At 50.2% G+C, this 13,757-nt stretch overlaps 1 protein-coding gene across 2 annotated transcripts in view; it reads right to left on the minus strand.

Annotated features, from left to right (window-relative positions):
- LOC138669868 (peptide methionine sulfoxide reductase MsrA-like) overlaps positions 1-9,763 on the minus strand; it is a 110,802-nt gene extending 101,039 nt beyond the window's left edge. For both annotated transcript variants that reach the window (XM_069756701.1, XM_069756700.1), the window contains exons 1-2: positions 9,651-9,763; positions 9,429-9,497 (exon numbers count right to left, since the gene is read on the minus strand). In XM_069756701.1, the coding sequence (XP_069612802.1) occupies positions 9,429-9,497; positions 9,651-9,723 (142 nt within the window). In that variant the 5' untranslated portion in view covers positions 9,724-9,763. The remainder of the gene's footprint in view (positions 1-9,428; positions 9,498-9,650) is intronic.
- Between the last annotated feature and the right edge of the window lie 3,994 nt (positions 9,764-13,757).

Raw genomic sequence — 13,757 nt, forward strand, 5'->3', positions numbered from 1 at the left:
AAGAAGACGCAGCACAGGTGTCAAAATTTACACCTAGGTGCTGGGCGCAGACTCCTGAGCGTTGTTATTAGCTGTACAGGAGTCTGCGCTATTGTGATCCCTTGGCCATGAGCTGTGAGCGCTGCCTGTCTTCTCACCTCATTTCATGTTGGCCGTTGCGGTTAGCAATGGATATGAATCCCATGCCCGCAGTGTGTTTTCAAAAAATCACACTGCGTGGCTGGGATTCGTGGCCTTGTGCAGTAAATATGTTTGCCGCTCACACATGTCCTTACACCTGCTTCAGACTGGGCGGCCTCAGCTGATCCCTTATCGCCTACCACGGCCAGGAGGCCGCACAGTCTGAAGAAGGCGGAAGGAGATGAGTTAAGACAGGCGAACATATGCACTGCACATGCCCATCAATCACACCCTCGCAGCAAAAATATATGAAACGAGGGGGGTTGTGTCGGGCAGGGCGGACGCACAGGCACAGGCAGCCAACCAATGATGTCAGAAGACAGGCAGCGCTACCAAGGGGGGTGGTGCGTGTCATTAAAAAGGAAAGTCACACCTCAGGGACATTGTAATGGTCTGTAATGAGACACATATTTTACGTGTTTAATTCTACGTGGGCAAGGATAAAAAATCAGCCACCTTGTACAAATGCAGCAGTACTGCTGTACTAGGTGGCTGTTATACATAGAAACACCTGGGGGGGTGGGGCCAGGTTCCCTTTAATTTCAGTTCATGTGCCTGCGTGGCGTTTGCAGGTCACGTTGCCGGCTACACAGCAGGGGAACAGCTGGCGTTGCTGAACCCCACTAACACATTGGCTGGTGTTTTTCTCTGTGCAGCTAGCACTTCCGGGCAAAAACTAGCGGTGTTTAAGCCCAGGGTCAGCAGGAGGAGGAGAGGAGCAGAGTGTAGGCCGAAGCCTGCACTGGTGGCAGCTTTTGTTCTGTTGTGCCAGCGTGGCTTGTGCTGGACACGTTGCCGACTACACAGCAGGGGAACAGCTGGCGGTGCTGAACCCCACTGACACATCACCTAGTGTTTTTTCTGTGTAGACAACACTTCCAGGTGGCAACTGACAGTGTTGAAACCCAGGGAATCAAAGAGGAGCAGAGTGTAGGCCGAAGCCTGCAGTGGAGCAAGTTGAAAGGGAACCTTTAACCCCCCCCCCCCCAGGCATTTGTTGCTGAAAGAGCCATCTTGTACAGCAGTAATACTGCACATGGAAAATGGTGGCTCCGAAAATTATGCTCCTTGCAAACGCTGAAGTACACACTCATATAATGTGTCCCCTCACACTGTCAAACCGTCCTGGAAGTGGGACTTTCCTTTGTAATGTGACACAGCAAAGCCGTCATTCCAACCCCCTTGGTGCCGTGCGCCACCTCCTCAACGTTGTTTGGTTCTGTCACGGAGCCCGCGCTGTAATGTTATCCCTTGGCCATGCACAGTTAGCGGTGCCCGTCTTCTGACATCATGTAGGTGTCAGGCTGGCAGTGCCTGTGCGTCCAAGCTGCCCGAGATCCAACCTTGCAGTGTCATCTAATGTAGTCCCACTGCGGGCCAGGGATCCATGGGCATGCGCAGTGCATATCATCGCCTCTCACTCACCTCCTTCCTGCTTCTTCAGACTGTGCGGCGTCACGGCCGTGGCATGCTATTAGGGATCAGCTGACGCCACCTAGTCTGAAGAAGCGTGAAGAAGGGGAGTGAGAGGCTAGTATATGCACTGCGCATGGCCATGGATACCAGGCCCACTGTGGGATCACATTAAACGACACTGCGAGGTGGGATTTCGGGCAGCGTAGACGCACAGGCGCAGCCAGGACGACAACAAATGATGTCAGAGGACGGGCAGCGCAAACTGTGCATGGCCAAGGGATAACATAACAGCCCAGGGTCCATGACGGAATCGAACAACGCTAAGGAGCCAGCGCACGGTGGCAAGGGGGTAGCAATGACGGCTGTGCTGCGTCACATTACAAAGGTAAGTCCCACCTCCGGGACGGTTGGACGGTGTGAGGGGACACATTACATGAGTGTGTAGTTCAGCGTTTGCAAGGAGCATAATTTCAAGAGCGACCTTTCCCTTGTGCAGTACTAGTGCTGCACATGGTGGCTCTTTCAGTAACAAACGCCTAGGGGGGGGGGGGGACAGGTCCCCTTACATTTTAGTTGTGCCAGCGTGGCGGTCGCATGACACGTTGCCGGATACACAGCTGGGGATCAGCTGACGTTACTGAACCCCAATAACAGAGGAGCGACTGTTGACTGTGCAGACAGCACTTCCAGGCACCAACTGGCGGTGTTAGAGCCCAGGGACAGCAGGAGGAGCAGATTGGAGGTATTGCCGCACACACAGCTGGGGATCAGCTGACGTTACTGAACCCCAATAACAGAGGAGCGACTGTTAACTGTGCACACAGCACTTCCAGGCACCAACTGGCGGTGTTAGAGCCCAGGAACAGCAGGAGGAGCAGATTGGAGGTATTGCCGCACACACAGCTGGGGATCAGCTGACGTTACTGAACCCCAATAACAGAGGAGCGACTGTTAACTGTGCACACAGCACTTCCAGGCACCAACTGGCGGTGTTAGAGCCCAGGGAAAGCAGGAGGAGCAGATTGGAGGTATTGCCGCACACACAGCTGGGGATCAGCTGACGTTACTGAACCCCAATAACAGAGGAGCGACTGTTAACTGTGCACACAGCACTTCTAGGCACCAACTGGCGGTGTTAGAGCCCAGGGTCAGCAGGAGGAGCAGAGGAACAGAGTGTAGGCCGAAGCCTGATTGGAGCAAGTTGAAAGGGAACCTTTAACCCCCCCCCCCCCCCAAGACGTTTGTAGCTGAAAGAGCCATCTTGTGCAGCACTAAGGATGCAAAAGGAAAAGGTTGCTCTTTTAATTATGCTCCTTGCAAACACTGAAGTAAACACTAAAAATGTGTCCCCTTATACCGTTCAACCGTCCCGGAGGTGCGAATTTCCTTCGTAATGGGACACAGCACAGCTGTCATTCCTATCCCCTTGGTGCCGTGCGCTGCCTCCTCAGCGTTGTTTTAAGCTGTCACGGAGCCTGCGCTGTTCTGTTAGCCCTTGGCCATGCCCAATTAGCGCTGCCTGTCTTCTGACATAATTTGGTGTCAGGCTGTCAGTGCCTGTGCGTCCACGCTGCTCCAGATCCCACATCGCAATCTCGTCTAACGTAATCCCACTGCGGGCCTTGGATCCATGGGCATGCACAGTGCATATACTCGACTCTCACTCCCCTCCTTCCCTCTTCTTCAGACTGTGCGGTGTCACGGCCGTGGCATGCTATTAGGGATCAGCTGACGGCGCACAGTCTAAAGAAGGCGGAGGGAAATGAGCGAGAGCCCGAGGGGAAGATATGCACTGCGCATGCCCATGGATCCCAGGCCCGCAGTGTGACTCAATCAGAAGACACTGCGAGGCGGGATCACGGGCAGCGCGGCCGCACAGGCGCAGCCAGCCTGACACCAAATTATGTCAGAAGACAGGCAGCGCAAATAGGGCATGCCCAAGGGATAACAGAACAGCGCAGGCTCCGTGACAGCTTAAAACAACGCTGAGGAGGCAGCGCATGGCACCAAGGGGGTAGGAATGACGGCTGTGCTGCGTCACATTACGAAGGAAAGTCCCAGCTCCGGGACGGTATAACGGTATCAGTGAACACATTTTATAAGTGTTAAGTTCTGCGTGTGCAAGGAGCTAAACCAAAAGAGCTACCTTTTCCTTGTGCAGCATTACTGCTGCACAAGATGGCTCTTTCAGTAACAAACGACGGGGGGAGGGGGGGGACAGGTTCCCTTACATTTAGGTTGTTGTGCCAGCGTGGCGGTCACAGGACACATTGCCGGCTACACAGCTGGGGATCAGCTGACGTTACTGAAACCCAATAACACTGGGTCGTATGTTTTTACTGTGCAGCCTGCACTTCTGAGCCGCAACTGGCGGTGTTGGAGCCCAGGAATAGCAGTTCAGGTGGTAGAAAGATGAACACAGCAGGAGACCTGGATGACACCCAATTACTTAATCAGGCAGAGGAGTGGCAAATTCCTGCGAGATCCAGGCCTGGTTCATTTTCAGGAAAGTAAGCCGGTCAACGTTATCGGAGGACAGTCGCATGCGACGGTCTGTTAGTACACCACCTGCAGCACTAAAGACACATTCCGATAAGACACTAGCCGCAGGGCAAGCCAGCACCTCCAATGCATACTGGCTTAGCTCTGGCCATGTATCCAGCTTAGAGACCCAAAACTTGAACGGGGAAGAGCCGTCTGGGAGTACAGTAAGAGGGCAAGCCATGTAGTCTGTCACCATCTGACGGAATCGTTGCCTCCTGCTGACTGGAGCCGCCGGTGATGGTGTAGACATTTGGGGCGGGCACACAAAAGTGTGCCAGAGTTGTGCCATACTGGGCTTGCCTTGGGCAGAGGCACTGCTTCTGCTCCCTCTTTGGGCAGAGCCTCCCCCACTGCCTCGACGCACTGAGCTGCTTTGTAAAGCACTAGCAGCACTCCTCTCAGTTGGACAGGAGAAGATGATGGAATTCACCAGTGTGTCGTGGTACTCCCGCAATTTACGCTCCCGGGTCAACGCTGGGATGAGGTTTTGGACGTTGTCCCGGTAGCGAGGATCGAGGAGGGTGAACACCCAATAATCAGGCATGTTGAGAATGTGGTCGATGCGGCGGTCGTTTCTCAGGCACTGCAGCATGAAATCCACCATGTGCTGCAGAGTGCCAACTGGCCCAGAAACGCTGTCCCCTGCTTGAGACATGATCTCTGCCCGCTCGTCATCACCCCACCCTCGCTGTACACACTGACCACTGGACAATTGTGTCGCTCCCTCCTCTGGACAGAGCTCTTCCTCCTCCATTGACTCCTCCTCATCCTCCTCACAAATTGGCCCCTGCGTACCCCTTTGTGAGGAACCACGTGGCGCTGACTCTCCAGAAGCTGATGGAAAAGGTGACTCCTCATCCTCCACCTCTTCCACAACATCATCCCTTAACCCTTGCAAAGTTTGCTGAAGCAGGCAGATAAGGGGGACAGTCATGCTGACTAGTGCATCATCTGCACTTGCCATCCGCGTGGAATAATCAAAAGGACACAAAACCTGGCAGACGTCCTTCATAGTGGCCCACTCTGTGGTTGTGAAGTCTGATCGGCGCTGACTGCGACTTCTTTGCGCCTGATGCAGCTGGTACTCCATAACTGCTTGCTGCTGCTCACACAACCGCTCCAACATATGTAACGTGGAATTCCACCGGGTAGGTAGGTCACATATGATGCGGTGTTCCGGAAGGCGGAATCGGCGCTGCAGAGCAGCAATGCGGGATCTGGCCAAGCTGGAACGCCGCAAGTGAGCACACTCTAGGCGGACCTTGTGCAGCAGGGCATCAAGATCCGGATAGTCCCTCAGAAAACTCTGCACAACCAAATTGAGCACATGTGCCAGACATGGGATGTGAGTGAGGTTGCCAAGGGCCAAAGCTGCCACCAGATTTCGGCCATTGTCACACACTACCATGCCTGGCTGGAGATTCGCTGGCAGTAACCACACATCGCTCTCCTGCTTGATGGCATTCCAGAGCTCCTGCGCTGTGTGGCTTCGATTCCCCAATGAAACAAGTTTCAAGACGGCCTGCTGACGTTTGGCCACGGCTGTGCTCATGTCGGTCATAGGTAAACGTTCACGGGTCCATGTGGAGGTGGACTGTGATGGCTCCTGCAGAGTTGATTCTGAGGAACTTGTGTAAGAGGAGGAGTCAATGCGTACAGACTGGATTCCTGCAATCCTTGGAGTGGGCAGGACACGTCCTGCGCCACTCGCACGATCTGTACCTGGCTCAACAACATTAACCCAATGGACAGTGAGGGAAACGTATCGCCCCTGTCCATGCTGACTGGTCCACGCATCGGTGGTGAGGTGGACCTTGCTACTGACGGCGTTCAGTAGCGCATGTTTTATGTTTCCCTCAACATGCCTGTGCAGGGCAGGGACAGCTTGCCTGCTGAAGTAAAAGCGGCTGGGCACCTTGTACTGTGGGACTGCCAATGCCATCAAGTCACGGAAGCTGTCAGTCTCCACCAGCCTGAACGAGAGCATTTCCAGGGACAACAGTTTGGCAATGCCTGCATTCAGAGCCTGTGCTCGGGGGTGGTTGGCCAAGAATGCCCGCCTTTTCTCCCATGCCTGTACTACCGATGGCTGTAGAGTAGACTGGGAGTGTGACGATGACTGGGAAGGTGGTGCTGTGGGTGGAATTACACAAGGTCTCTGGACAACAGTGCTAGAGGTTCTTCCATGGCGATCCTGGGAGGAAGCCAAACCAGCTGTGCGTGAGCTGGAGGAAGAGGCAACACGAGCTGAAGAGGTGGTAGCTGCCGCTGTTGGTTGGCCTACATCTTCAGTCTGTTTCTGTAACTCCACCACGTGCCTGGTCCGCACATGTTTCCACATATTTGTGGTATTGAGGTTGCTGACATTTTTCCCTCTTTTTACTTTCTGATGACACAGCTTGCATTTGACAAAACAAATGTCATCTGCAACTGTGTCAAAAAAGGACCAGGCACTGCAAGTCTTGGGAGCGCCCTTTTTGGCTTTGGAAAGAGACAGGCTCCTAACGGGTGCCAAAGTGGAGGCTACAGGCTCCGCAGTCTTTCCCCTCCCTCTCCCTCTCTGGCCCGTAAGGGGAATCTCTTCCTCAGAGCTGCTCCCACCACCTTCCTGTTCCTCACGCCACGATGGGTCAACGACCTCATCATCTCCACTACCCTCTGCCACCAACTGCTCCTCCTGGGTAGTCTCGGCAGCACAGTACGCACCAGAAAGCGTCAACTGAGTTTCATCATCAGATGCGTACTGCGCTGTGGTCACCGGAGGCACTGGCCCACCCGCCTCTTCAGAGTCAGAGAGACAAAGCTGTTGGGCATCACTGCACACTTCCTCTTCTTCCATTTCTCCAATGCTGCTTGGCTGGCCCCCTGTTTCCAAGCCAAGCGATTCAGAGAACAGAAGTAGAGACGGCTCCTGTCCTGGGCTCTCTGACTGCCTGGCCAATTTGGCAGGTGGTGAAGAGACAGATGGCTGCTCTCCAGTGGTCTGTGCCTGAGAGGATGTGGCACTAACTGAAGTCGATGCCGAGGCGTTAGCTGCCATCCACCCGACAACGGCTTCAATTTGGTCTTCACGCAGCAGCGGTGCACGGCGCTCTCCGACAAAGCTGCGCATGAAGGACTGTTCCCTGCTGAAACTGAGTGACGACGAGTCACCGGCGCTCCGCAGCAGGCACAGAATCACCACGTCCTCTCCCTGCTCCTCTCCCTGCTCCGCGCCCACGCCCACGTGCCTTACTCCCTGCCCTCTTCATCTTGGTTGACAGATAAAGATAAGCAGAAAAGTACTAAGGCCTTAGTGTGCTTATTCCTGAAATGCTCCTCCTAACAGGTGTAAGAAACACTAATGTTGTAAAGTGTGGACTAAACTTTATTATTTTTCAAATGTGGCCTACACAAGTGTTAAGTTGTGTTTGGTGAACTTTACTTTTTTTTTTTTTGCAGATCGGGCTACAGAGCTAGTTTAAATCACACGGAGACCGTGCAGACAGCCGTAAACGGCGCTGCAAGGCCAAAAAAACCTCCTCTAGGTTATCCTATTTAGTGTTTTTCCACTATTTAGCTGGAGACGGGTGGAAAGACACTAATAGGGAATTTTTTAAAAAAATTTTAAACAGGCTGCACTATTTGAAAAAAAGGAAATTTTTTTTCAAGGTATGAGGCAGTAACGCACCCTGAGCTGAATCCAACCGGCTATGGCTGCACACAGACTACAGGGCGAGCTGCGCTCACACAGAGACCATGCAGACAGCCGTAAACGGCGCAGCAAGGCCCAATAAACACCCTCTAGGTTATCCTATGTAGTGTTTTTCCACAATTTAGCTGGAGACGGGTGGAAAAACACTAATAGGAAATTTTTTTTTTAAATTTTAAACTGGCTGCACTATTGGAAAAAAATGAAATTTTTTTTCAAGGTATGAGGCAGTAATGCACCCTGAGCTGAATCCAACCGGCTATGGCTGCACACAGACTACAGGGCGAGCTGCGCTCACACAGAGACCATGCAGACAGCCGTAAACGGCGCTGCAAGGCCCAAAAAAACCCCTCTAGGTTATCCTATGTAGTGTTTTTCCACAATTTAGCTGGAGACGGGTGGAAAAACACTAATAGGAAATTTGAGAAAAAATGTGCAGCAGGCTGCACTATGAGCAAAAAAGGACAACTGTGTGAGGCAGTGTGAACCCCCCTGAGCTGAATACAACCGGGTATATGGCTGCACACAGACTACAGAGTGAGCTGCACACACACACACACACAGAGACCTTGCAGAACGCTGTTAAAACAGCGCTGCAAGGCAAGAGCAAGGTGAACAGTGAAGAACACACAGCGTTTTGCTAAATTAGCCTTTGGAAAGGAAAATAAAGCAATTAGCTATCTCAACTGGCCCTCAGTTAGAACACAGCGTCCTGTCCCTAACTGAAATCACAGCAGAGTGAGCGCAAAATGGCGGCAGCGTTTTTTATAGTGCAGAGTGACATCATTTCAGCAGCCAATCACAGCCTTGCCAGTACTTACATGCCCACCATGCTAAACAGGATGTGCCCACACTTCCAATCATTCCTCATTGGCTGCTGCGTTCAGTTTGAATTCTGCGAACTTCCGATTCCGGTATCCGATACGCGGGAAGTATCGGAATTCGGTATCGGAATTCCGATACCGCAAATATCGGCCGATACCCGATACTTGCGGTATCGGAATGCTCAACACTACCAATGAGGCAAATGCCACCACCATACAACAAAGAAAAAATACAGGATGACCCGATTGAAAGACAGATTAACTTTTGCCTGAATGGTGTGCGGGCGCTGACCACGGGTGCCAGAGTGTATATTCTCTAAAATGTTTGTGCTGTGTCAGTGTGATAAAAGGTCACCAGCGGGAGACACCGCACTGGTCCGGAAGGCAAATATGTGGGGGGTTTTATCCAGCATTTATCAATGGGGCTTTCACACTTTAATATAATATTATTATAAATAGTAATCTATATTTGCAGAACATATTCATAGGGAACATGTACAAAAAATAACGCTTTGCATGGTAAGAAACTAATTAATGTGAGGAAGTGGAGAGAGTGAATAATAATAAAGCTGACACAAAAGGTAAATGGGCTTGTTTTGTAGGGTCCAGCCATCTTTCATACTAATAAGGTAGCGCACATACATTTGCTTGAGCCAGTCATAAGCTAGTATCCAATTAATTAGCCTACTATTAAAAGGGTTATACACTACAATGATATTGACGACATGTCAGGAGAGGTCATGATTCATGAATAACAGATCAGAAGAACTTACCAAACATTGCCAGCTCAAATCCTGCTGGGTATGGCTCTAATGTGGAGTTTCCATTTACAGCATGCTTGGCTGCGAAGAGGAATAGATAATAAAATGCATGCAAAGACTGGAGAAATACTAAGGAGAGTTGTGACTCTCAGCAATCCTATGTTACTTCATTATCTAGCATGTTAGAAGAGTGTTCTCTTCATTCATATAGTGTTCATGAACGGACATTCTTACCTGCCACCTTGAGCGCTTCAGCCCTCCCTGGTAGGGCTTCTTCAGCAGTAGGAAGAACAGTCTTGCTTGGCATTGCTGCGGCATATGAATGTAGTAGGCACAGTCAGCCATGGGTATTTATAGGGTATAATTATGCGAAGGGGGCAGAGGTCAGCAGAATTTTTCTAATAAGTAACTTATGAGATCTGCTTGTTAAAGAGATACCAATAGCAATATTGCTACAAAACTTGTCCTGCCCAAATGTACTACTTGTAGCTATGTGCAAAACTTGTGTATGGAGAAGAAACAGGTACATGGGCATGTTAGACCCACTGTTTGATTTGTATCCCACCACAGCTCTGTATGAAACTTGTTATTCCAACAATTACTTCCATCAGATTGTGGGATGTACTGGATGAATTTAACCAAATCAGATCAGGCAGCATTGCTATGAACTAAGCCAATGTGCAGCCCACCAGTAGATGGAATCGGTCAATGCCCATACATTTCTGCTGTGTAATAATATGCAAATTCTTTCATAACCAAACATTAACTAAACTTTCTATTCACTGTATGTACCAACAATTAATAAGAGATGTATGCCCCCTAGAACCATTTCAGCCATCAACACAGGCTCCTTATTTATTACAGTGAAATATTCCACAGGTAAATCTGCAATGTGTGCACATAGCCTAAGTAACCAATAGTTTTGCATTCAGTAATTATTATACAAATTCAAGCACAAAATCTTTATAAATTATCTATTAAGTAAAGACTCAGGTAAATAGACAAAATGTTGTTATTGGCCCATGCAGTAAGTCAGGTCTCAAAGGCAGATGTCTGCATAGTTGTTGGACTGCTTCCTAATGTCCTGAGACACTGTTTAAAGGGACTCTGTCACCTGAATTTGGAGGGAACAATCTTCAGCCATAGGGGCGGGGTTTTCGGGTGTTTGATTCACCCTTTCCTTACCCGCTGGCTGCATGCTGGCTGCAATATTGGATTGAAGTTCATTCTCTGTCCTCCGTAGTACATGCCTGCACAAGGCAATCTTGCCTTGTGCAGGCGTGTACTATGGAGGACAGAGAATGAACTTCAATCCAATATTGCAGCCAACATGCAGCCAGCGGGTAAGGAAAGGGTGAATCAAACGCCCAAAAACCCCGCCTCCATGGCTGAAGATTGTTCCCTCCAAATTCAGGTGACAGTGTCCCTTTAAGTCACTTTGAGGAGCCTATATGACAGAAAATACCCAAAAGGGACCCCATTCTAAAAACTGCACCCCTCAAGGTTCTGAAAACCACATTCATGAAGTATAATGACCCTTCAGATGCTTCACAGGAATTTTTGGAATATGGAAGGAAAAAAAAACATTTACTTTTCTTTCACCAAAATTACTTTCGCAAGGGTAACAGGAGAACATGGACCATTCAATTTGTTGTGCAATTTCTCCTGAGCATGCCGATACCCCATCTACTATTTAGGCGCATGACATGGCTCAGCAGGGAAAGAGCACCATTTCACAATTTGCAGGCATAATTAGTGAACACTATGTCATGTCTGTAGAACCCCTGATGTGCCTAAACAGTGGAGACCCCGAACATGTGACACCATTTTGGAACCTAGACCCCTTAGGGAACTTATCTAGATGTGTATTGAGCACCTTGAATCCACAGGTGCTTCACAAAAGTTGATAACGTAGAGCTGCGAAAATGAAAAAAAATCACATTTTTCCAAAACAAGACTAAAGTCTTTTTTAGCTCCAAACTTTGTATTTTAATAAGAGTAACAGGAGAAAATGGACCCCAAAAATTGTTGTGCAATTTCTCATGAGTTCACCGATACCCCATATGTCATCAAAAACTACAAGTGCTTCTCACTAAATTAGACTATCATCAAAAGGTTAATTTATTTCAGTTCTTCAATACAAAAAGTGAAACCCATACAGTGCCTACAAGTAGTATTCAACCCCCTGTAGATTTAGCAGGTTTACACATTTGGAATTAACTTGGCATTGTGACATTTGGACTGTAGATCAGCCTGGAAGTGTGAAATGCACTGCAGCAAAAAAGAATGTTATTTCTTTGTTTATTTTTTTTTTAAATTGTGAAAAGTCTTTTCAGAGGGTCATTTATTATTCAACCCCTCAACCCACCAGAATTCTGTTTGGTTCCCCTAAAGTATTAAGAAGTAGTGCAGGCACAAAGAACAATGAGCTTCACATGTTTGGATTAATTATCTCTTTTTCCAGCCTTTTCTGACTATTTAAGACCCTCCCCAAACTTGTGAACAGCACTCATACATGGTCAACATGGGAAAGACAAAGGAGCATTCCAAGGCCATCAGAGACAAGATCGTGGAGGGTCACAAGGCTGGCAAGGGGTACAAAACCCTTTCCAAGGAGTTGGGCCTACCTGTCTCCACTGTTGGGAGCATCATCCGGAAGTGGAAGACTTATGGAACTACTGTTAGCCTTCCACGGCCTGGACAGCCTTTGAAAGTTTCCTCCCGTGCCGAGGCCAGGCTTGTCCGAAGAGTCAAGGCTAACCCAAGGACAACAAGGAAGGAGCTCCGGGAAGATCTCATAGCAGTGGAGACATTGGTTTCAGTCAATACCATAAGTAACGTACTCCACCGCAATGGTCTCCGTTCCAGACGAGCCCGTAAGGTACCTTTTCTTTCAAAGCGTCATGTCAAGGCTTGTCTACAGTTTGCTCATGATCACTTGGAGGACTCTGAGACTGACTGGTTCAAGGTTCTCTGGTCTGATGAGACCAAGATCGAGATCTTTGGTGCCAACCACACACGTAACGTTTGGAGACTGGATGGCACTGCATATGACCCCAAGAATACCATCCCTACAGTCAAGCATGGTGGTGGCAGCATCATGCTGTGGGGCTGTTTCTCAGCCAAGGGGCCTGGCCATCTGGTCCGCATCCATGGGAAGATGGATAGCACGGCCTACCTGGAGATTTTCGCCAAGAACCTCCGCTCCTCCATCAAGGATCTTAAGATGGGTCGTCATTTCATCTTCCAACAAGACAACGACCCAAAGCACACAGCCAAGAAAACCAAGGCCTGGTTCAAGAGGCAAAAAATCAAGGTGTTGCAGTGGCCTAGTCAGTCTCCTGACCTTAACCCAATTGAAAACTTGTGGAAGGAGCTCAAGATTAAAGTCCACATGAGCAGGGGCGGATTATCAGAGGGTCAATATGGGCAGTAGCCCAGGGCCCAGTGGTCTGGGGGGGCCCTGGGCTACCGCACAGATTGACCCTCCGCTAATCATCTGAATGCCCGCCGGCATTTGTGTGCCCCCGGACCCGGTGGGCAGAGAGAGGGGGCCCGCATTGGGCACCTTCTCATCTGCTCACCGGGCCCTTTCCGGCGCTGCGGCGGTTTTCTATTGACGTGCGGGCGCGTGCCCGCACGTCAATAGTTAACAACAATAGCCGCCAGCCAATTGGAGGCTGGCAGCTGATGTTGGCCGCAGTGCACACGTCGCCGGCGTCTGACGTCATTGTCAGTCGCCGGCGAGTGTGCGCTGCTGAAGGGAGCTCGCCGCCTGGAGCGCAGACAGGTGAGGAGACTGTTTTGTTTTTTTTTGTTTCTTTGTTTTTTTTTTTATCAGTTAACGGTGGACACACTGGGGGGCAATGCTGGAGACACTGGGGCAGATTGCTGGAGGACACACTGGGGGCAATGCTGGAGACACTGGGGCAGATTGCTGGAGACACTGGGGCAGATTGTTGGAGACAATGGGGCAATGCTGGAGATAGTGGGGCAATGCTGGAGATAGTGGGGCAATGCTGGAGACAGTGGGGCAATGCTGGAGACAGTGGGGCAGATTGCTGGAGGACACACTGGGGCCAATGCTGGAGACACTAGGGCAGATTGTTGGAGACAATAGGGCAATGCTGGAGACAGTGGGGCAATGCTGGAGACAGTGGGGCAATGCTGGAGACAGTGGGGCAGATTGCTGGAGGATACACTGGGGGCAATGCTGGAGACACTGGGGCAGATTGCTGGAGACACTGGGGCAGATTGTTGGAGACAGTGGGGCAATGCTGGAGACAGTGGGGCAATGCTGGAGACAGTGGGGCAATGCTGGAGATAGTGGGGCAGATTGCT

This window comes from Ranitomeya imitator, chromosome 3 (genome assembly GCF_032444005.1).
Source record: "Ranitomeya imitator isolate aRanImi1 chromosome 3, aRanImi1.pri, whole genome shotgun sequence".
Taxonomy (NCBI): Eukaryota; Metazoa; Chordata; class Amphibia; order Anura; family Dendrobatidae; genus Ranitomeya; species Ranitomeya imitator.